This window comes from Actinia tenebrosa, unplaced genomic scaffold (genome assembly GCF_029948245.1).
Source record: "Actinia tenebrosa isolate PJP-AT-01 unplaced genomic scaffold, QUT_ActTen_1.0 PGA_scaffold7__59_contigs__length_16204524, whole genome shotgun sequence".
Classification (NCBI taxonomy): Eukaryota; Metazoa; Cnidaria; class Anthozoa; order Actiniaria; family Actiniidae; genus Actinia; species Actinia tenebrosa.
The window spans coordinates 3,030,978-3,052,633 of NW_028292584.1; the positions used below are offsets into that span (position 1 = coordinate 3,030,978).

The 21,656-nt window shown below is 36.7% G+C and overlaps 2 protein-coding genes across 4 annotated transcripts in view; one reads left to right on the plus strand and one right to left on the minus strand.

Moving 5' to 3' along the window:
* LOC116294578 (CCR4-NOT transcription complex subunit 1) overlaps positions 1-19,918 on the minus strand; it is a 35,421-nt gene extending 15,503 nt beyond the window's left edge. For 2 of the 3 annotated variants that reach the window (XM_031702208.1, XM_031702206.1), the window contains exons 1-32: positions 19,612-19,918; positions 18,865-18,972; positions 18,080-18,247; positions 17,890-17,944; positions 17,551-17,607; positions 16,776-16,998; positions 16,119-16,155; positions 15,524-15,579; positions 15,249-15,325; positions 14,865-14,914; positions 14,244-14,348; positions 13,105-13,272; positions 12,407-12,534; positions 11,724-11,856; positions 11,018-11,125; positions 10,762-10,878; positions 10,016-10,138; positions 9,409-9,551; positions 8,836-8,992; positions 8,283-8,706; positions 7,347-7,528; positions 6,685-6,809; positions 6,064-6,174; positions 5,626-5,764; positions 5,521-5,553; positions 4,571-4,721; positions 3,723-3,895; positions 2,856-3,038; positions 2,307-2,423; positions 1,828-1,878; positions 1,269-1,406; positions 643-699 (exon numbers count right to left, since the gene is read on the minus strand). In XM_031702208.1, the coding sequence (XP_031558068.1) occupies positions 643-699; positions 1,269-1,406; positions 1,828-1,878; positions 2,307-2,423; positions 2,856-3,038; positions 3,723-3,895; positions 4,571-4,721; positions 5,521-5,553; positions 5,626-5,764; positions 6,064-6,174; positions 6,685-6,809; positions 7,347-7,528; positions 8,283-8,706; positions 8,836-8,992; positions 9,409-9,551; positions 10,016-10,138; positions 10,762-10,878; positions 11,018-11,125; positions 11,724-11,856; positions 12,407-12,534; positions 13,105-13,272; positions 14,244-14,348; positions 14,865-14,914; positions 15,249-15,325; positions 15,524-15,579; positions 16,119-16,155; positions 16,776-16,998; positions 17,551-17,607; positions 17,890-17,944; positions 18,080-18,247; positions 18,865-18,972; positions 19,612-19,716 (4,002 nt within the window). In that variant the 5' untranslated portion in view covers positions 19,717-19,918. The remainder of the gene's footprint in view (positions 1-642; positions 700-1,268; positions 1,407-1,827; positions 1,879-2,306; positions 2,424-2,855; positions 3,039-3,722; positions 3,896-4,570; positions 4,722-5,520; positions 5,554-5,625; positions 5,765-6,063; positions 6,175-6,684; positions 6,810-7,346; positions 7,529-8,282; positions 8,707-8,835; positions 8,993-9,408; positions 9,552-10,015; positions 10,139-10,761; positions 10,879-11,017; positions 11,126-11,723; positions 11,857-12,406; positions 12,535-13,104; positions 13,273-14,243; positions 14,349-14,864; positions 14,915-15,248; positions 15,326-15,523; positions 15,580-16,118; positions 16,156-16,775; positions 16,999-17,550; positions 17,608-17,889; positions 17,945-18,079; positions 18,248-18,864; positions 18,973-19,611) is intronic. The other variant, XM_031702207.1, reaches the window with a different exon arrangement.
* Positions 19,919-19,988: 70 nt separating this feature from the next.
* LOC116294577 (actin-related protein 2/3 complex subunit 4) lies at positions 19,989-21,114 on the plus strand. Its single transcript, XM_031702205.2, has one exon. The coding sequence runs from the start codon at positions 20,079-20,081 to the stop codon at positions 20,706-20,708; it is 630 nt and encodes a 209-aa protein (XP_031558065.2). The 5' UTR covers positions 19,989-20,078; the 3' UTR covers positions 20,709-21,114.
* Positions 21,115-21,656: the final 542 nt, after the last annotated feature.

Genomic DNA, 21,656 nt, shown 5'->3' on the forward strand with positions numbered 1-21,656 from the left:
TTATTGCTTTTCCACAATGAATTATATTTTTCATTCTTGTTTTTATTGTTAGAAGTAAAAAATTGGGATGGCTTGACAATGCTTGGTGATTGCTTGAGTACTTTATTGTTGGGATCATAAACAAGATTACTTTTTCATACAAGTCAAACCACTATGCCTTTTAGTTTTTTGGATAACATTATTAAAAAATGTATAAATCTATTTCAATAAAATTAGCCATCAAAATGCTGATGCTGAGACAGCTGAAGATCATGGGGAACATTCCATATCCAACAAATAAAGCTTTTGATACAAACTGCAGCTTGAGGATACTCACAGGAGGTGAGACTGACTGGTAAATTATTTATTGAACAGTTGAAACATGTAAAATGCATCTACCCGTAATCCTTGTCTGTCTCAGCTTTCTAATTCAAGCTTTTAAGGCGACTAGCTTTATTCATGGCTTAAAATAACAGTCCGTCAGTCACCAATCATAATGAACATCCAAATTAGTTTTAGCTCGATCTTAATTAGTTTCTGGCTCAACTTCATTGGTCCAAATGACCAGCAAGACAAAGATTTGACTAGAAAAATTACAATTCTGTCCAGACATTGTCTGATTGAGTGGCCTGGAAGTTTCATAAGCTGATTAATCAGACTCACCTTCATGTCAAGGGATAATGTGTTACATAGTACTTCTACCTCAAACTTTAAATTGAGCTGCGAAAAATAATGTCATAATCATGAGATTGCAAAAATCAAATGCATAAAATATACTTAAAATATATAATTTTCTAACCATCCCTCCCCATACAAGGCCCTTCCATGAGATTCACTCTACTCTCACTAGTTGATATTTATGGGGGGAGGGAGGCAAGGGAGAGAAGAACACATCAAACAAACTCAACTCACATATATGGTTTAGTCAGGATCTGGATCAATGACCCCAGTACCCAGTACCCAGTATCCCAGTATCCCAGTATCCCAGTATCCCAGTATCCCAGTATCCCAGTATCCCAGTATCCCAGTATCCCAGTATCCCAGTATCCCAGTATCCCAGTATCCCAGTATCCCAGTATCCCAGTATCCCAGTATCCCAGTATCCCAGTATCCCAGTATCCCAGTATCCCAGTATCCCAGTATCCCAGTATCCCAGTATCCCAGTACCCAGTACCCAAACACCCCAGTACTGGCACCAGTACACAGCAGTGAGAAACAGCGCCATAGCATCACATGCTACCCACGGTACTGACTATTTAGTACTATAGTATTACTGAGTTCTAGATTACCTTTAAGTCTGGTACTTGGTGTAGTTCAACCAGCAGAGCCATGATAGCCATAATCCAGGGGTTAGGTGGCTTGAATACTTTGCTCTTAGCAGCTGATTCCATGACTTTAGCAACAAATGGAACAACATATAGCAAATCCTAAAACAGACAATGAATAAGCCAGTCACATGCAGATTACTTCAGAGAAATGTCAAGTAGTCGCCAAAACATGTTGGTTATTGTAATTAACAAAATACAAATTTGCTTGCTGTGCTGTGTGCAGATATAAAACACTTGGTGATAGGCAGAACACTCAAAAAGTGTAAGAAGCACCCAGTCACTCTTCACACTTACTGTATCTTGTGTCCTCCCAATCCCCACATGCATTAAAACTGCACACAGCATGTGCGCATATTTACTGTTCCTTCAGTATAAACATGCTAGCTGCCAAATAGAGTTTGTCTACTTTAGTTATTTACTGACTTCTTAACAGAAGTTCTACTCTATACAGTTTGGAATTAGAAAACATCAAAGAACGTTAGAGAACTAAAAGTAATGAAGGACCAACACTAACACATACCTGCTGCCCTTTGAAGTATGCTTCAATAACCAGTGACTTGAGATCAAGATCCTACCAAAAAAATAACTCATTCTAATTAAATTGAACATTAAAAACAGAAAGACTGCAAACCTGTTCTCAATAACACACAAGCTTAGTTTTTCCAGAAGAGAGAAACTAAAGAAAAAAGTTAGAACATCTGGTAAAGATGAGGCTTAAGTTCATGATATCCTGCACAACAGACAATAAATTGCTCAACTAACTTAAAGCATACTGGGTGAAAGACAATCAAAAAGGTGTATCTAAAAATGGAGAAAATGAATTGCCTTCCACCAAGATTAACTTCATTAAGAATAAAGTAACATGATTTTTCATTGGTCAGTTGTGATTGAGTATGGCTTGACATAATAAGGAGCAAACTAATGGAGGATCAAAATAATTATAAATTAAGGGGTGTTTTGTTATTACTATACCATCTAAGAGCTAACTGAAGCACTCACCCTCATGAGTATTGGCCTGTTACGAGCCAGTGTCAAGAGACCCAACCAATGACCAAGATTCTTTAGTAAGGATCTATCTGAGAAGTTGGCAGGGACTTTCTCTGATTGAAGCAAAACCTGAACAAAGAAATAAATTAATAGTAAATAAGAAAACTCCACCTTGCACATATCTATAGATCAACAAAAATAATTACAATGTAAAATATTAAGGTAAGCCTTTGCACTATGCAGTGCTACTACAGGGGGGGTCAATGCATGGTGCATCCTTCATCCCTCCCACTATCAGTGCTTTGTTCATATGGTATTTAAAACATAGAGAGAAATCAAAAAGGAAGAAGAGAAAAGTGTAAGAAAAAAGACAGGCATGTATGAGATTATATGGAACTTGAATACCCTTTGCATTGCTCGCAGCACAATTAAGGGCTTAAATTGTGGTAAGGGACTTTAATTTCATTGATAGCCTTATGGCTGATAATTTGAGAGATTGGTTGATACAGTGACCAAATACAGGAAAAAGGGGAAAAATCATTTTTAAAACAGGTGACATACCTTGATATTTCTGAAGGTTTCCTTAGTAATTTCTCTTGCAAAATCTGGCATAGAGTCCAGGGCATCCATGAAGTCAATGTATAACTGATGGAAATTAGGTTCAATGCTTGCTCTCTTCATGACCATGTACTGTGCTACCCACTGCAGAAAGTCTGACTGAACAGCATTCTTAAACTCCTCAGCCTTCAAGTTAATGGAACAACAACTTAGCTTAGACAAAAACTGGATGTTCTCATTAGTTTCTATATCAAGAAGAGGTTGAGTGACAAACACAGTGTCTGAAGTGGGTATTGATTTATGGGTTATGTAATCCATCCATCTGAAGTAAACATGCATCACAGCAACCTCGAAAACTGTGTGTCCTTTCATAGGGTCCCTCTTGATATCAATTTTTTTACTTTGTAATGACTGAATGGGTCACCCTTTTGATATAGCTATCTATCTATCTATTTTTCTATCTAATTTTCCAATTCTTTGACATAAAGTATGCATATTTGTATGTTAATTGCAAGACTGCTAGGATTCCTAATGTCCTAAAAGATTCTACAACAATGAGCTAGAAATGTGTTACGCACAAGCTATCATAAATCTACTTACAACAAAACAAGACTCTGTTACTTATTATAATTACGTCACAAGAATTTTAAACTGGTTAATCATCATCATTATCACAACCACTACCACTACTACTTTCTTGTTGACTAATGACTTCCTTAATTACAAAACTGACTCTGATTAGAAGAATCTCTTTATAGCCACATAGGATGATTAATACTAGCCAATTAGAGCGCATGTTGACATACACAAGTGCAAATAAGGCTGACTAAATCCCCCAACACTATCATCACTATCCTCATTAATACTGACCTTGGTATTGAGGTTGCTTTGTGATATATTGTTGAAGATAAAGTGTATTTTGTCTTGTACATGCTCAGGTGGTTGTGCTATCTCATTCTTTTCTGATGCACCCAGTAGGGTATCAATGTTACTGGCATTAGCTATAGATGGTTCCTTGCCACGTGCGGTCCCTGATGTCAAGTCTGGGGAACATGAAAATAACAATTCAACTCGACTAATTCACTATTAATGATTTCATCTCAATGCGCTTTACATTTATGAACAGTCAAGGACTTTACGGGCTACACATTAAAGCACTATTAGGAACCCTGCAGCTTACAATCATGAGTGAATTGTTTGCACATTAGTGTTAAGCCTCAAAATTGGGATAGGCTGTTGAATCGGGAGAAAATCCCCTACTTTTACAGGAATAATTAATTGCCCTACTTCACTATGATGTCACATCAAAACAATCTTCAACAATCTATTGTTTAAACCCAAAGGATCATAGTCGTGGGACGGGGTCAAATCACCACAATTTCACGGAAAATTGTTCTAAAACCCGTATCAATCCACGAAGAGAAGTAGAATAGCCAGCAAATGCTCAGAATATTTAGTACATATTAACACATATTATAATTATCTGAAAACCTGGTCAATTTAGATTAAGCCATTTTGCTAGGAGCAAATTTTGTTGAATTTTCTATTGGATTTGGCGATTCTGTCCCGCACATAGTGAATTAGGGCAATTCAACAGGTTCTTTAATGTCTCTCATTTACTGTTTAAGGATCAATTTTCATCCACAGGGGGTGGAGTAAGGACATTTTTCAGACTCACAAAGTCGTCATACAGGATGATACTTGTAATCAATCCCTACCTGAAGATGTTAATGAAGGCTTTGGAGAAGGAGAGCCAGATGAAGTACCTGAGGTCTGTCCTGGCTTTCCTACTGCAGTAGTAGTGAAGGTTGGGCTAGCACTGCCTGATCCCAAGGAGGTTCTGTTTAATAACCTTGATGCCATTGGATCCTGTGAGGGTAACAGGACTCAAATATTACAAGGGTACGATAAACATTGATAAACATTTTCAATATTTTCATGGAATAAGCCATGCTTTGCAGCAAGTGCTGACAACCAGTTTACTAGTGTCAGGGCTTTCAGAATGTTTTGGAGTAGGTGGTCATAAGTCTGAAGTAGCTGACTGTGATCCAACACAAGGAACAGAAGGTATTTCATAGAAAAGAAAAAGGAGCCCACAATGGACTTTGAAGCAATCACAAGAGCTGTGGAGGTTGTCACCTTGAGCAAGGTCGGAGCTCTAAGATCTACCAAATTTGATGTACACTCAATTGAAGAATTGTTGTTGGGTTCAGAAACATAGAACATAGAAGCTGAGACCGAAATGGCACATGGGAAGTACGTTAATTAGAACCCGACAGCGATTCTTCAATTGAGTGTATACAATAGAATAAGAAACAATATAAACATGACAATAGAATGTTTGTAACAATGAAAACCTTTAATTGTTTTGGCCAATCTTAAACAGCTCTTCTTAGTGGGGCGACATGATTGGCGGGCTTATTCAGAAAGCACTTAGTATGAGTCAGAATGCGTAGTTCCAAAAATTATCCATACCCCCTGAGCACGGAGGAATTTTTTTAAGACACCTCCCTACCCCCCAGAAATTCCAATTTTCTTCCATACAAATTCTGTAATTTTTGTTCTTTCTCTGACCCCCCTACTCTTCCGAAATTCCAAATTCCTCTGTGGGGTGGGTATGGATGATTTCTGGAATTACACAATAAAAAAACAGAAGGGTTTTGATTACCATGTTAGACAGCCATGCTGAAGCTTGCTGATCCTGTAAAATGAAACGAAGTTTTAATACATCTTGCTCAGCAAACAGGTGTGATATTATACTAGTCAGACTAACCTGTGTCAATGTTCTGCTTGTTAAAGGTGGTTCTTTTGATTGTTGTCCATATTCTATGTATTCAATCAGTGATGAAGGGAAATCCCTGAAGTGAGGGATGGAAGCAAGGTGCTGACAGTAATGTGGATAGTCTTTTAACCTTTAAATAAGCAAGAGGAACACAGTTAATACAAATATCTTCCAAGGGTCTTCCAGATGTTGAGATGCAGGTCTACGTCCTTTAATAGCTATCCCCATCACATCCTTAAAATCATTAGTGTAAGTATACTCAATGTTACTAGTTTCTTCAGCTAAAATGTACTGTTGCTCTTGACGAGCAAGTGACGGTATGCATTTCACCCCCCTCCCCCCCCAACCTTCATCTATGCAGCCATTATAAAGGGTAACTATTATCAAAGCTGAAATAACATGAAGCAAGACAAACAGATCTTTAGTTACCTGGTCTTAAATCTATCCAGGGCGGCAATACCAAACATGTACATTTTACTGTTATAAGTCTTGCGCAGTGCATCCAGTACATATCGTAAAGCAATGCCTAGTGCCATGTACCTATAATGATAATGAAATAACTAAAGTTAAGTTAAAACAACTAGCACATACACTGTACTCATTTTTGTTGTTAAATCACATGGGTATACCACACTTCCAAAAATGTCTGGCACAGTTTATATTATGACTAGTACTGTTGTGTGCTACTCAGCTCAGAATTAACCACCTCCCAGTTATTTCTCAGTCAGTTGGGCACCAGGCTATTGTGTGAGAGGGCATGGGTTCAAGCCTCGACTGGAACAGCATTCAGGGTCGTAAAAATCAATATCTGTGTAGGTGCTACCTTTGCTGTAAAAATATCTGCAAATGGTAAGACCTTTGCTGTGAATTGGAAGACCATGTAAAATGGCAGTCCTGACTCATTCCGAGACGTTAAAAATAGAGGGCCACAAGTTTATCAGTCATAGTATGTCAACCTCTCTAAACAAAGTGGATTTACATTTTTTTAAAGTTTAATAACACTTCAATATAGAGTACAATATGATACATTATGTATCTTTATATTCTTACGTGACAAGTCCTTGTTCAATGATGCCTCCAAACAAACAAGCTGTTGTGTGCAGCTCCTTGTCGGGATATTGAGGAAAGAATCGGTACTCTTCAAACAGGTTACGCAGCATACACAGAAATATATCCTGGTCAAGAGAAAAATTACAGTCAGTATATGGAAATAGAGTATTGCAGTTATTGATATTTTCAATATTCTGCAAACTCGTGAATTTCACTGGCTTGTTGTAAAAATTATTTTGTACTGCTGTCAATCAAAATGACGTAACAATCTGGACCTAAACCAAATGCAAATCACCCAGATTTCAGATAGAAGACATGCCAACAAATCATGTTAAAAACAGGTTTCTTGCTCCCATTCAGTGTTGATTTGAAAGATTATGCCATTTTGATTAAAACAACCTCTGGAAACCAACCTCTGGGTTGAGCTAACTCACAGATCAAATTGGAATTTAGCATGTTAGGTTTAAGTTTCTGGTTTTGAAAATAAAGGAAAACCAGAGAACTCAGGGAAAAACCCTCAAATCAAGAGAGAGACCTAATAAACTCTACTCACATGTGATATCAAGTCCAGAAATTGAACCAGAGACCCCAGAAGTGAGAGGCGAGAATATTACTTGTACCCCACCCTTGCTCCCTTACAATGCACACATTTCTTTTCTTACCCTTTCTTTCTTGATTGGGCTGTCTTTAAACTTTTTCAGCATCTCCAACACTTCATCTATGCTGATGGTAGGGTTGGGTGGATGATTGTATATTCTCTGGAAGTAGGAGTTGGCCTCGTCTTCTACCTCCTTGCTGAAGGACTGGTCCATACCTGGCCATACTTGGGAGACGTCGGTTGGAGCTATATGAATTGAAACAATATATCAATATGTATATTTTAAAGCCTTTTGCACTTCCTGGTGGGGAGAGCCATAAGATTGTAAGATATTTCATGTTAAAATATTGCTAAAAGCTTCGAAAATAAATAAAAAATAGCTAATAGCTTGTGAGCAATGTGTTTAGCAGTTTATTATTTTTGTAAAACACACAACTTTCATCTATAAAGTTGTTTTTTTTTTTAAAAAAAAAAAGCAGTATAACTAGAGAAATCAGAGAAAAACCCTCCTAGTAAAGGAAAGAATAATACATCTTACAAGCTTAATCCACATATTAAATTTCTATCAATGCTCTGAAACAACCTCTTGGCTGGACAAAGTCATGGCACTGCTAACTCACGGATCAAACCCTGAAACAACCTCTGGGCTGATCTAAGTCAGGGCATGGCTAACTCAGGGCATGGCTAACTCACAGATCACACCCTGAAACAACCTCTGGGCTGATCAAAGACATGGCATGGCTAACTCACAGATTAAATTGGAATTTAGAGTGTTAGGTTTAGTGGAGGGAGGAGAACTAGAGAACCCAAAGAAAACCCTTAAATTAAGCAAAAGATTTAATAAAAATGTGATGCCAAGTCAAGAAATCAAACCCAAGATCCCAGAAGTGAGAGGTGAGTGAACTGTTGTTATACTTTCCTTGTCGAGAGGTTTAATGAGGTTTAATTTAATGATAATAATATTTGAAGCTATTCTCAAAGTACAATAATAAAAACAAACCTTGTCTTAGTTTTTCAGGAGTGGGAGTCCTGTGCTGCTGTGCCATCATGACCTGCTGTTGTTGCTGATTCAACAGTGAGCTACCCAACGGCTTGTGAGAGTTTAGACCAGATAACATGCGATAACTATCAGTATTAGACCCACTGAGAGTCCCTCCTAGCCCTGCTTGCTGTAGCTGCTGGAAGATATGGCTCTGCGATGATCCCAGGCCAGAGTTGGAAGTAGCAGGAGGCTGTATGCCGAGGTGACTGAACTGTGAGGTTGAGGATGGTTTCTGGATAGGTTGAGTCAAGCCTGAGCCAATGCTACCCACAGCACCAAGGTTACTCGTGGGTATGGAGAGAGGGTGTGGTGGGAAGGAGGGGAGTTGAGAATTGGGTGTAGAGGTGGTGTGTGAGAGTCCAAGCCCTGGAAGTGGATCAACCTGGAAAAATAAACAATGCCAATTGAAGAATTCAATTTTTTAAACAACACTATAGGTATTTAAGTTAAGCCCAACTACTTGCAACAGCATGAAACATTTGTAATATCCAACCAAGCAACTGTATGTTACCTGGCTTGTAAGAGGAGTTGGGAGTGCTGAATCAAGACTTCCCTGCCTTTTTAACAATGCTCCACCAATAGCTTGTGGTGTTGGCCTCGGCTTGGTCAGGGGACCATGATTGGCAATCATCTGCCGAATGACGTCAGCCATACTAGGAGGAACTTGGCTGTTGAGATGACAACATGATTAATAATTAAATTAAACAGCTTACAATGAAAAATATGTTTAGGTTATCTACAATGAATAACAATAATAATGTTTATTAATATTTGTAATGCGCAAATTTTCCATGCAATAATATGATCAAATGAAGTATGTGACCTAGACAATGAACAATATTCCCTTTATATTTTGATGGGTGTCTGCATCCTGGGCTTATCCATAATGAAGCAGTGTGTATGACCCCAGACACCCATCACTTTCGCGTTTTCAGTGTGATGACTGTCTGTCTCATAGTTACAAAACGAAAGGTTAGGGGGAGGGTGCAGGGAATAAAGGTTCACAGTTTTATCTTCCAAGTTCTGTAGAAACTTGAAGGAATCCTACACTTAAATTGTATCATAAATAAAAAAATCACATTACATGTTTGACAGACAGGTCAGCATTACGATGACTGTTTCAGTTGGTAACTGTATGCTTTTAGGTAGTTCTTTATCCAGGGTGATTCCTGTCAAATGAGGGCAGCGCCTCTTCAGGAAAGTTATCATAGCTTCTGCAAACTTTTCCTGAAAGCACAAAATAAAAGTAAAAGTATTAGTATATGTAATAGGACTCCATGTTGTCCAATTAAGAAATAATTGGACGAGGAAAATTCCGAGGACTTCCAAAATTGGATGAGGCTGTAGGCCGAGGCTGTTGGCAGTTTTTTGAGTCTAATTATTTCTTGATTGGGGAGCATGAAATCCCATTACCTATTAATTATATAGCTGCCTAATTAATCCCATATCAACAAGACCTGTCCAATTAAGAAAATAATTGGACAGTTACCTATATGGGATTAATGAGAAGCTGTATAATTAAGAATTGTTATACCGGTATACGAGACTAGTGACTTTTGTAGTGGTATTAAAATGATACCATCATGTAAAAGGCCTTTATGAATTATTAACAATCAAAATTTGGGTTTGCTGTGGAATTGTTACCACAGGGAACCTAAACTCAGGCTGATTAGCCATCACTTCTCATTTACCTGATGTTCTCTTAACTTATCATTCAGCCACTTGTCTAGCTTCAGGTATTCTCTTCTGGATGCCAAAGCAGCTAAGTCGATTACAAACAGTAGAGGATGGAAGTTGAGAAGAACTGATAATGCCTGGGGGGAAAAACAGTTTTTGTTATTTATCTTTAAACATTTTGAGTATTAAAGATGCCCTGATGCAAACTCTAGGCTGATCAAAGTCAAGGCATACCTTTGCCCTAATCCTAATGGCATTTCATACCTAAACTACCATAATTCTTTTCAAAATCTAATGTCTAAACTCCTTTGAGAATACCAAGACAATATTGAATATTAATGAAACAAAAAAGCTACCAAAAGGGATTCTAGAATCGTAGGTATAAAACATCATCATGCTTGAGGCCTACAGTATGGATTCATGGATTGGAAATTAAAAGCTGGTTGGGTTTTGCAGATGGAGGAAAATCAAAGAACCCAGAAAATCAACAAATCATGTGAGACCTAATAAGCTCCACTCACATGAGCTACTGACAGGGTTCATGCTGAGGTAACCACTTAAAATTAAAGTACTATTCAAGGAGTATACATGTAAAAGGACCCAAAAATGAATTTTCAAGGAGTATGTTCAGCTACATATGCCAAGGTTTTACAAAAAAAGTTTGATATTTGTCAGCAGAGTGGTAAAGGTTTGGAGACATGACCATAACATGTTTTTCTGATGCAAATTCCCAGTTTGTTGACTTCCATAGTATCTATACCTTGAGGTCCTGTGCCACATCCAGGATCCTTGATAACCTTGCCTGATCTTGATCTCCCTTCATGTACCAGTCAGCCATAGCCTGCATGATAATCTGACGTATTGAAATAGACTGACTCTGAAATGAAATCCAACATCAGTATAAAAGGCTGTTAATATTGTTCAATGGATATATTGTGTGCACCATCAGTATAAGAGGCTGTTAATATTGTTCAATGGATATATTGTGTGCACTCTGTTTTAATATCAAGGCTTACTTGTCCATTCCAGGCATACTGTAGAACGCTGGCAGCATTGGGATGGTTGGAAAGGAATATTGGTACCAACTGAAGTAGCAACTCCTTGCTAAGGGTGTTCCATGTTGGCTGTGGATAGAAAATACATCATAAATGATCAGTTAATATGATGATTCTGTGGGTCACATAATTCTCCTGTTTCAAGTTCTCTATTGCTCAGGTTTGCCTCAATTCTGTGCAGAATACAATGCATTAATGTGTTCCAGAGAAGGTCAGTAGAATTTTAAAGTGTTTGCATTGTTGAAGTTATGTATTCTTTACTGACTTTACCGTTGGTAATAAATATTGTGAATATTCTGATGCTAAAATGAGGCTAGGCCTGAGTACATGTAAATGATCGTGTAAGAATATTCATGCATTCCAGAGAAGGTCCGTGGAATTTTAAAGTGTTTGCATCGTTGAAGTTGTGTATTCTTTACTGACTTTACCGTTTGTAATTGTGTATATTCTGATGCTAAAATGAGGCTAGGCCTGAGTACATGTAAATGATCGTTTTCATGATCGTTTTCGTGATCATTTTAATGTTAAAAGGCGCTATAGTAAGTTAATAAATTATTATTATTATTATCATGTAATCAAGTATCATAGCAGTATCATACAAATTTTAAAATGGTCTATTATGGAAATAGGTGATCATAAAACAACCACCTACATAAAGGATGCTTACCTTAGCTTGCAGTAAAGCAAAGAAAAGAATATCAGGGCAATTCTTGAATGGAAAACTAAAAATACTCTTAACGCTCTCATAGTGACCAGCCTCAGATAGACGCAATAATGTTTCCACAAGAGTCAGTGACTTCCTGTTGAGAAAATACAATAAAATGATAAAATATTATTAAACAATAGATCTTTTTATCTTGGGTTAAATTTTCCCCCACTACTGACATATCGTTTACTGCTTGAGAACAAGATTCTTTGTTTGAATGCATCTAAATTTGTGTCTCTTCTAATGCTCAACCATTCCCTGCTAGTCTCAGGCTGGGAGGAAGGAGACTCTGCCGATGTAGAGCATTTCCTTTGATACACGGATGAACAAAACCAGTTTCAAAACCGATTTTTAACTAATTACACGTAGTGCGCATGAGCAAATGTAACACACCGTGGCGCCAAACATTGTTTGACGAGAGCGGCAGTCAAAATCATGGCAGTGTTGCTATAAGTTACGCCACGCATGCGCGACAGAAATAACGTCCTACATCGGCAGAGTCTATTTTTCTCTCTCAACCAAAACAAAAGGAAAATAGGCTCTGCTAGCAGGGAAGCGCAACCATTAGACAAAGAAATGATACTCCAGGGAATGAACATGGTAAGGAAAGTTATGAAACACAACTAACAGATTTGATGAATTACCAGTTTGATATCTCTCTAGTTTCTTCTTCAGGTAAAATCTTTAGTGTATCAAGCATTACAGCTTCACAGGGATAATCGGTGAAGCAGAATAAATCTGCATGGGTTAACAGCTGGAGAATCCATGATAGCTGAAAGGAAGATGGAAAAAATTATGTTGATTCATCAAAAGAATGGTGTACCTTGAAAACAGTTTGAGTTGAATATTAGTATCATCTGCAATGATGAGGATGATGGTGATGGTGACGAATAGTATGTGGAGGAAAAGGAGGATGGCAACAATGATGATGAAAATTCAATGTTTCGTAAGGATTTCTAAGAGAAGGAAATGATGTAGACATGGCAGCAGCCATCTTGGTGATAAGAACAAAATACCACCAATATGGCAGCAAAGACTTAACATACAAAATAACAATAGACCTCCTCCACGTTTTCCCATTTCAGGCCACATTCATTCCCTAGAGTATCATTTCTTTGTTTAGGGCTTGTGTTCGGTTGCACATGAATATGGATACAACTCAAACAAAGAATATTATTCTCAAGGGAATGACAAGTGGTCTGAAATGGGACAACATTACGCCGAAGGTCTCTTGAAAAATTCTACTGGCTCTTCCAAGTACCACTTAATACCTCAATCAAAACATTGACCATGTGTAATATAATATTTCATAATAAACACAGTAAATTATAAAATCTTGTACCTGTCCCTCGGTATTTGTCCATGTTCTGTACAACACTTCAACTGGAAAACCTTCCTGTAAACCTCTTGAACAAGCCTCCATGAGTATCTTGAGTCCTTCTCCTGACGGTACTTGAAACCCTGGATAATCCAAGTCTAGAATAACCTGTGCCCAATTCAGGCCTGGAAACTAAAAGAAAAAGATAAGATTAACTGATAGAGCCGTTAATCTATTCCCTAATTTTCATTCATTTATTCATTCACTCTCACATTTTCAAATACTCATAAATTTCACTCATAAATTTTCATTTATTTTTTTTCTTCATTCATCCATTCCTTTGTTTCCAATTATTTTTCCCATTATTTTATTGTCTGAATATCTTTATCCATTTATTAATCCACTCAACCACTGATTCATACATTTTCACTTATTCTCTCATTCATTCTTGTATTTTTATTTAGGCCCCGTCCACACTATGCCGGATAAATTTGAATCCGAATTTTTATTCATTCGGTTAGGCCTACCGTCCACATTAGTCCGGGCAAATCCGGAACAATTCTTCACCAAAAACGAATTTTCAAAAGGGAACCGAATAAATAAAAATTCGGATTCAAATTTATCCGGCATAGTGTGGACGGGGCCTTAGTCATTCATTTTTATGAAATTCATGTATTTTCATTTGTTTATAATTCGTAAATTTTAAATTATCTTATTCATTCACAATTCAACTTGAGTTATTTATTCATTCATTATCAATTTTAATCTTTCATTAAAATTTTAGTCATTCATTCATTCATTCATTTATTGCTTGGTTTCCCTTGACGTCATTTCCTGTCTCATGCAGAATGTTCATCAGCTGAATCTCAAGTTTTCGATAGAATTTAATTAATTTAATTCAGTAGAAATATGACCAATCTGACTTTATTCTTCACTTGACTCTGAAGATGACTTCCGCTCAGGTTGTCGAAACATCAGTCCCATCAAACAGTCCTTCTCAGGATTACATCCACCAGGATGATCATAATACTTCGACAAACAGAATTTCAATCTGTTTGAGGGCGAATAGTAGCCACTGTTTGACCACAGATATCAAGCCGATTGAAACCCAGCAATTCAATCACATATTTATATTCAATCATTTGTTTGTTCAATGACATTACCAGTTCCTTGACAACTTGGACAAAAATCTCAATATTCCAGGTAGACAGTTGGTTTTCATCTTCTGGTTTCTTATCAAGTGCGCTGGCACTGCTGTTCAGGTTCTGCTGGAAGACACATTATTTAACAATATTTAATTATTATTTACTCACTAAACGAGATTAAGAACAATTTTGTCATGCCCCCTGGGAAACCCATAATGCCTTGTGATTCAAGATGGCTGCCACATCATTAAAGTACTCCAATCAATGCTGGGAGGTGATTTGACTCATTATTGAACAGTATATATCATGATAATAAATACCTTATTCTTACTAATATTTGCATTAACTTAATTTCATGAAATTTGAGCCAAATTTCACAAATATTCATATTGTACTAATTTCGCACAATCCTTTTTTCACGCTCTTAAAATTTCACAAATTTTTTACATCTCAAAAATCACAAAAATTAGTAAGAACGAGGTTAATAACTCTTTATTTAAATGTCTAGTTGTTCTTGCACACTTGCACTAATTGGGGACACTTTTCACTCACAAGCACTACCATCATAAACATGTTCTATGCACACAATGCTTAACTCACATAAATGATTCAAATAGATAGTTCATAAAATGATTCTACCTGAAGTGGTATATGCTGTGCAAGTCCATAAGCAGTTTTTACCATCATACCTGAAGCAAATATTTTAGAGAAATTGTAACAACGATAAACTCGTGGGTCTCTATGTTTATCTCTCAATGGAAAAGCCCTTGCAGTAATATAAGTCAGTACTGTATGCTTCCCACTTATTCAAATCACAAATAAAACAACTTTTTGCTTCCTTTTAGTAATATAGCACATAGTAAGTATGTGTAATTAAGATGAATGACATTCTGAAGAGCAGGACAAGCTGTGGGTGAGCTTGTGTATGCTCTGTTCACTAATACAGCACATTCTTCAACCAATCATAGTGTGTATACTATCTAAGCTATATGATAAACTAGTATAATAGAACAGTAAGCTTACCAATAGCTCTGGCAATAGCAGCAGGTTTAATGTCTCGAAGTCCAAACTGTACTAATGTATTCCTACAGTCCTCAATACTATAAACAAACAAACGAAATAGATTTTATAGATTTTTTTTAACTGCTTTGATGACAAAACATTTAATAACTGAGCTTTTGGGCTAAGCACCCATTATCAAGGTACAATGTTTCAAGTGAAATTCAACAGTTATATACATTTTATAATAATCAAACAAAAACGACATTCTAGTAATTGTAACCCCCAGCTCTACCTACCTTTGACAGCAAACATAACCAATCTCTTTCATCAACTCTGCAAGGTCGTCCTCCGTCTAGGATTAGAAAGCATTGGAACATCTTAGTTACTGACTATTTTCAGCTTGAAGATTGATTAACACCAAGAGAGGCTTTGCACCATCATGTGATGGCAGCCATGACAGGAGGCAAGAACAATTGAATCTGGTCTAATCTGATTTACATGAGAAAGAATTCAGTTTTCCAGGGGGAAAAAGACTCTATTGTCGTACCTCCTGTCATCATGTGATGGTGCAAAGCATTTTATTCTTGAAGAGAGAAAGAATTCAGTTTTCCAGGGGGGGAGGGGCGGAGACTCTATTGTTGTGCCTCCTGTCATCACGTAATGGTGCAAAGCATTTTATTCTTGAAGTACAAACACATAAGCAAAAAAATCCCTTGAATGTAAAACAATCTAACAGCCACCATCTTGGTTCACAATAGAAGTTAATTAGGAACGCTTTGTATAGACAACCAATATGGTGGCTATGACGTAACATGCACCACAGGAATAGGGAAATAATAATTTTGCTATTATATTTTGTATCATGTTTGTTATATTCTTGGCAATACTTACAACAACCTTAACAGGAGGATTTGAGTCAGGGACAAGTCTGTTATTAATTAAAAAGTAAAATAAGGTGTGAAGAAATTTAAAATTTTGAACATCTTTTGTTCAAAGATAAGATAAGACAATGGATGGTTTTCACGGCCGTCATGTTGGGTGAATTTAATAAAAGATTGGTCAGTTGCTTCGTTTGCTATATTATCCAATATGGCCTCCATGTCTTTTGTTATTTCTTTCTCTTGGGAACGATTGAAAAACAGCAATTCATATTTTTGTTTATTCCCATTTCTACTTATAAAAATCAAGTCTATGAAGTATAAATGTGGTGAAATTAACTATTATCACCATCATCATCATCATAACCATTATCACGTTCATCATCATTATCATCATCATCATCATCATCACCATCATCATCATCATCATCTTCACCATCGCCATCATCTTCACCAACATTATGATCATCATTAAACAATCATTATTTTATTTAATCAACGATCACCAGCCGATCTGAAAAAGTGACAACAAAAGTTGACCAGGGAAAAATTAAAACATTGGAAACCCATAAAAGCAACACTGTTTAGCAAATGTTCTTGATTCTGATTGGCTACCATTTTTTCTCAGATCCGCTGGCACCATGAAAACAGTAGCAAAAGAAAGTCTTACTTGTTAGCTGGTAAGTCTGGAGCATTTGGATAAAGCAAAGGAGCAAGCACTACTGGAACCCGTTCTTTGGGAAAATCTCTTCTCAACGTGTCCAGAAAGGCATTGATTTGGTCTTCACCAACACCAACAAGTTCTCTTGGTCCATGGAGGACATGAGTCAGGAGACAGTGAAGAACTTCTATTGCTATGTCTGACAGACCACCCTCCTGACCTCCACCAGTATCTGGTTTACAAAAAAAGCATGCATTTGAGATGAAATTATTCAGCATGTCACAGCACAAGGGAACTTGGAAAATAATGGGTGCTTTATTGGGGGGAAGTAGGGCTAGGGCTTCAAAGGTAAGGCTCATCAGTAAACAGTTTAACTTTTTTAGAGGGTAAAACCTTCTTAATTTGATGAAAGCTTTTCCTTGTTGACTAAATAGAAGGGTCAAGAATTTCTTACTGAATGGAAGGGGGAGGGCTACGATTTATTTTTAAAAGCAACCCCCCTGCTCCCCCCACCCCCCCCCCTCAATCACCCAGCTCTCGCCAACCCCCAAAATAAAAAACCAAACTAAGTTGCTAATGGGAATTGAACCCATGGCCTTCTTTATTTTACCCAAATGCTCTACCTCCGAGCTACAGGAGACTCTTCATAATAGCATACATCATATAAATAGCGCCAACAATTCATACTTCAACCTTACCCCCCTCCCCTCCCAACCATAACTTAGTTTTAGACAAACATTTTATATGAGGATTAATCAATGAGAGATGGATTATCTTATATTACCTGTATCGATATACGAACGCAGAAGATCTGGTAACTTCTGTTTAACAAACTGGCCAGCTAAAGAAAGGAAACATTTTCTGTGATTTTTTATTCCATACTTATAATATTACAACCCTCAACAAAAATGAAAATGTTCATTTTAAAAAAAAGTAGATAAGCTAGAGAACCTAGAAAAACTCTTTCAATGGAGAGTAGAGACAACAACATATCAACTGCTCAAGGACTTAGTTCAACAATCTGACCTTGATTCCCTTATTAAAATGACATCATATTAACTAATAACGGCAATGATTGTAGCAATCAATATATGTAAACCAAAACCTAACTAAGCAAACTTACCATGAGTTTTAAGCTCTTCATTTGCTGATTTTAGTAGCCCAAGCCCAAAAACAACCTAATAACCACAAAAACATGAAGATGTTGAGTCATCCTTACAGGTGATGTTAAAGCATCGAGAAAGGAAAGCTAGAGAACCAACAAGTAACTCTTTCAAAAGAAATCAAGATAATCTGGTTTATTTCTTATATACCTCTTGTACTTTGTTCAGTTTCAGAGTTCTGCTGACGTTGGGTAAGAGCTGTGTTGACGGCTTTAAGGTTTTCTGCTTTTGGTCGGGATTCTCAAATGCGTAGCATAAAATGGATGGAAAGTTTGGCTTGACAATGAGAGTCTGACATTCTTGGGTTAAAAACTGAACCTTGAAAAAAAGATAAAGGCATAATTTCATTTCCTTATTTCAAAATTAACGTATTTAGACTAACTTAGTCCAAGTATTCTATGAGAATGGTGGACTTTGCTCAAAGCAAACGTACTGTAAAAAAAAGATATAACTAGCTAAAAACTAGTGTGAGCTGCGTCGGTGTTTCTAATGAAACAGTAATGATGAAAAGGTAAATTATACACCATGAAAAGATGAAAAAACAGATTTTTCATCTTTTCACGGTGTATAATTTACCTTTTCATCAGTACTGTAAAAAAGTTAATTATCACATCAAACCAAAACAGAAAAATTATACTGTACCAGGGTTCAAAATTCACACAAGCAAAGTGCCATTGATTTACCGTTTTGACAGCACAAAATAAATCAGGTCACATTTTTAGCAAGTTGACCTAATCCATATTCTGAAATACTTTTCTGTTATATATATTCAGGGTTTTTTATTGTCCTCATCACATCTATCACTTGATTTTTCATGAAAGAAAGTGCTGGAAATGATATATTTTTGCTTATAACTAACTTTCTAATATGTGTGCAGTCTGACATTTTAATCTGATTAGGACAGTCTTAATTTGAATGAATTATTCCCAACTAACCTGTTGATAATCTTTCCCAGAATTTTTTGCATCAGCAGAAAAATCAATAGATGAAAATAATACTTGGAAAAAATGCCGCTCTGCTTCAAATCCATGCTTCTCAATCAGCTAAGAATAAATTAAAATAAAAATGTGAAAACATTAAGGGGGTAAATGGGTATTAAGCATGTGCATTTTTAAGGGTTGGTATTTAACTTTGGGTATAATTTTTCCCATTTCACATGTCATTCCCTTGAGTATTGCTCCTTTATTTACTAGTAAAGCTTGATATCTGAATCGAACCACAGGTAGCCCAACACTAGTAAATTTCAAAACCAACCATCTTTGTCCGTTTAAAATCTTAAACTTGGAAGTAAAAGAGTTAATATCATATACTTTCTTTTGAGGATAAATATCTCATATTCTTTATTTACAAAATTAATAAATACAAGTTCATAATTTCTTTTGTACATTATGCATATTTACAAGATGGTGAATGACAATTGAGAGAACTTCAAACAAAGACATTTTCGGATAAAAAAATCGAAAATTTTTGTATGATTTACACTAACTGTCAAAGAGAATAACCAACTGGTAGCTAGGTACAATTTAACGCTTAAAAAATTTCTAAAATGACTTTGTACAAGCTTCACTGATCACAAAATAAGAATAGAATTCTGACGCGGGTAGAGACAAGTCATGCTAAAACTGTGCCTGAAGAAGCGAACGTTTTGATCGTTCAATCAACGTTAATCAACTATTTCTTACCTCGTGAATCTCAGCCACAGCTAACTTGTATGTCTTTTTATTGAGATCTTTCACGGCAGACGAGATTTGCCCCAACGCGAAGGACAACGAATCACTGGCGCTCATGATTTTGCGTCGAACGCCGAACAACTTTCAAATAACAATAACGAGTCTGAGAATTCAAAAAAATCAATAAACGGCTTCAAAGGTGTTTAGATACACCCTTTAGGAAGCCATCTGTGTAGATCAAATTGAATTGAACTAAAGAAAGGGGAGCCAAAACGACTGATTTTTTAACTCATTTTTCCTGCCCACCATACAAAATGGCGGCTCCACGCCGTAGAGAAATCCCGTGGTGCTTTGCGCTGAATCAGCGGAAGTAGAAAGGCGCATGCGTAGTGTCAAGAGGGAGGAGGTCGGAAGTTCAGCCATTTTGAAAGAGTCTACTGAAGTTTCAGCACTTTTACTGCCATTTTTTACGACGAAAAATGGCTGCAACGTTAAGGCCTTACCTCAATGCTGTCCGTTCAACCCTCACGGCTGCAATGTGTCTAGAAAATTTCGATTCTCAGGTGGTAGAGAGGCACAATAAACCCGAAGTCGAAGTGCGCAGTTGTAAAGAACTGCTTCTCACTCCAGTTGTCATCAGTCGAAACGAGAAGGAAAAGGTTCTCATCGAAGGCTCTGTGAACTCGCTACGAGTCAGCATCGCAGTGAAACAAGCGGACGAAATCGAGAAAATCCTCTGTAAGAAATTCATGCGCTTTATGATGATGCGAGCCGAGAGTTTTTTCGTCCTTCGACGCAAGCCGGTGGAAGGATACGACATTAGTTTCCTTATCACTAACTTCCACACTGAAGAGATGTTCAAACACAAGCTAGTGGATTTTGTCATTCAGTTTATGGAGGAAATAGATAAAGAAATCAGTGAGATGAAGTTGACTCTCAACGCTAGGGCACGTATCTGCGCTGAGGAATTCTTAAAAAAACTTTTAATGTTCACAAGCAAGAGGCAAATTTACAAGACAGTACTTGTTTATAGTTATGAACTAATCATTGGCCAGCAACAAAAAAAGGAAAAAGAAAAACATACAAAAATATTAAACAAGGAAAAGTAAACATCAAGATATCGTATGACAATCATACGTTCTCTGCATGGAAGCTCCAAACAGATTATATTTTCTTACATTATGCGATTAGCAATAAGCTCTAAGAAGTATTTTACTTGAATAATCATGATTATGAGCTTGATGGGTGCTTTCTTAGCACTCAACTGAAGTTCAACTACAATTTCATTTTAAAGAGTATGTGGATCTAAATATAGAATTGCTTTATCATATTCTTCATTTTCATTTGCACACTAGTGTGATATTTCGACTCAGATTTATTAACAGAATGAATATTACTTCCTTTTATTCATTAGATACTGTAGCAAGCTTTCATTATAATTAAAATTAATATAATTGTTGTTAATTGTATGTGGAATGTGTTATTTTGGTAATAAACATATTGATATTTCTTATATTCAGATTTTTGTAATACATAGAATATAAGTGCTGAGAATTTATTGAGCAAATATTAGCAGTTTGAAACATGCTTTCTGCTGCTGAAACCAGTGGATCTCACAGAAGAAAGATGAGAATTACAACTCCCATAATAATGATTGTATTAATACTTTGTGGGATTCACTAATTAGTCTGTGTATAAATTATTAAGGGCAGGTTTAGGGCCATAACAGGCTTGCTTCCTACCTTCCCACCTTTTCCCTCCCCTCACACACCCACTCTTTTTCGTAAGGGAGGGCTCATTACGTAGAGGGGGGTATCATGATCTCAAGGGGGGCCATGTTTTTTGTCAGTTAGGTTTTAAAGGGGATTATCGAAAATTCCTCTCAACATAGAAGAAAGTATAGGATCAATATATTCCATAAAATCATCACCATGTGAACGAACAGGATCTGTAAATGCTCCCAATAAAAGATGAACACATACGAACACTGCACAATCTTTGGTGAAATAATGCATGTAAACTATCCTTTGTCTTGCTCTGATAATATTTTAGGAAGT